At 36.4% G+C, this 1,603-nt stretch overlaps 1 protein-coding gene across 1 annotated transcript; it reads left to right on the forward strand.

The window, feature by feature from the left end:
* The first annotated feature begins 203 nt into the window (after nt 1-203).
* Nucleotides 204-1,003, forward strand: gnrh3 (gonadotropin-releasing hormone 3). The gene is made up of 3 exons (XM_054600250.1): nt 204-341; nt 540-620; nt 950-1,003. The coding sequence occupies exons 1-3, from the start codon at nt 204-206 to the stop codon at nt 1,001-1,003; spliced, it is 273 nt and encodes a 90-aa protein (XP_054456225.1).
* Nucleotides 1,004-1,603: the final 600 nt, after the last annotated feature.

Consider the following 1,603-nt stretch of genomic DNA (forward strand, 5'->3'; position numbering starts at 1 on the left):
AAACAAGGCAAATACAGAGGTGAGTCAGTCCTCAATGAAGTTTGTTCAATGTTCATTAAGTTAGAATTGCTCCTCTTCTTAATTACTGTCTAAAATGCTGTTTGTAATTCTTATGACCCCTGGCCTACGAGCCGTGGAGTTGTGAGAGTGAAGGCTGTGACATTATTGGTTTTATTACAAATTTGGCTTCCTCTGCAGCTGTAATGGAAGCGAGCAGCAGAGTGATGGTGCAAGTGTTTTTGTTGGCGTTGGTGGTCCAGGTCACCCTGGCCCAGCACTGGTCCTATGGGTGGCTTCCAGGTGGAAAGAGAAGTGTGGGAGAGCTGGAGGCAACCATCAGGGTGAGTGATTTTATTTTTATTAATATGTGGAGTCCAACGTTTCCGGGTATGTGGTGTCTTTATGAAATATAAAGCAAAATCTAAAAAGAAATACTGCTATAAAAATGTTTTTTGACTGTGCTGTAAATATGCTTTTGGGTTTAGATTTCATACCAACCTTGGTTTCGTTGACTAAAATGTCTATTTTATTGTACTTAGATGATGGGTACAGGAGGAGTGGTTTCTCTTCCTGAAGAGGCGAGTGCCCAGACCCAAGAGAGACTTAGACCATACAATGCAGTAAGTGCTTATTATACATAATTTATCACCAATGTCTACTTCAATTGTACAATATTAATGTACGCTACACCACTGTGTGCCATTGTGTTCCAAAGCAGCAATGACAATATACAAAGTGCTCAATGACTGTTTTTATTTTTCCCTTTTTGCATGAGTGAATGTGTGAATGCTTAATTTAAGCTTTTTGAATGTTGGCCAATAATGCTAATTTGCTCGAAATATTTTGGGTTTGGTGCTGTATATATAAATGAAGATTGATACATTTGTTATATGAAATATTCAAGCAGCAGATCAGACTGTTCACTGAGATTTAATTTCAATCTCTTCAGATTAATGATGATTACAGTCATCTTGAGCGGAAGAGAAAGTTCCCAAATAATTGAGGAGGTACAAAAAAAAAGAATGAAAAAAAAGGACTGTATTTGCATCTCCATCGACACCTGTGATGGACCGCTCGAGTGCAAGATACCGACTTCAACAAATCATCACATTTATTTCACGGATCAATAACATGTATGTCTGTAACATTTAAATCCATTTGAAATTGTAATAAAGTTTTTGAAATCTGATGAAATGATTAAATGTTTTGTTCAATCAGATTATCAGTTGGTAATCTCACTTTATAGATGTGGTCATTGGGATGCTAATTGAATATTTAATGCAGTTTGAAAGACGTTAAATAGATAAAATTGCCTTTGTAAAGCTGCCACGACCGACAAGCATGACAAACTTGTGACACAACAATCTTAGCATGACAACAGCTGGTGATTAAGCCAATTTATTAGAAATCAATGACTTAATTGAATTTGTTACAGTTTTGGTAATTGTATTTTCTGCCACACCAGTCGTGTGCATATGTGATGTGGAAAATTACACCAGCTGATTTTTGTGTTCGTACCTAAATGTTGATTAGCCCCTCAAAACTGAAAGAGACAAAATATATTTTATGCTTGTGATGTCTACAACAGCTTTCTCACTAATTT

The sequence above is a fragment of the Anoplopoma fimbria genome, chromosome 6, assembly GCF_027596085.1.
Source record: "Anoplopoma fimbria isolate UVic2021 breed Golden Eagle Sablefish chromosome 6, Afim_UVic_2022, whole genome shotgun sequence".
Classification (NCBI taxonomy): domain Eukaryota; kingdom Metazoa; phylum Chordata; class Actinopteri; order Perciformes; family Anoplopomatidae; genus Anoplopoma; species Anoplopoma fimbria.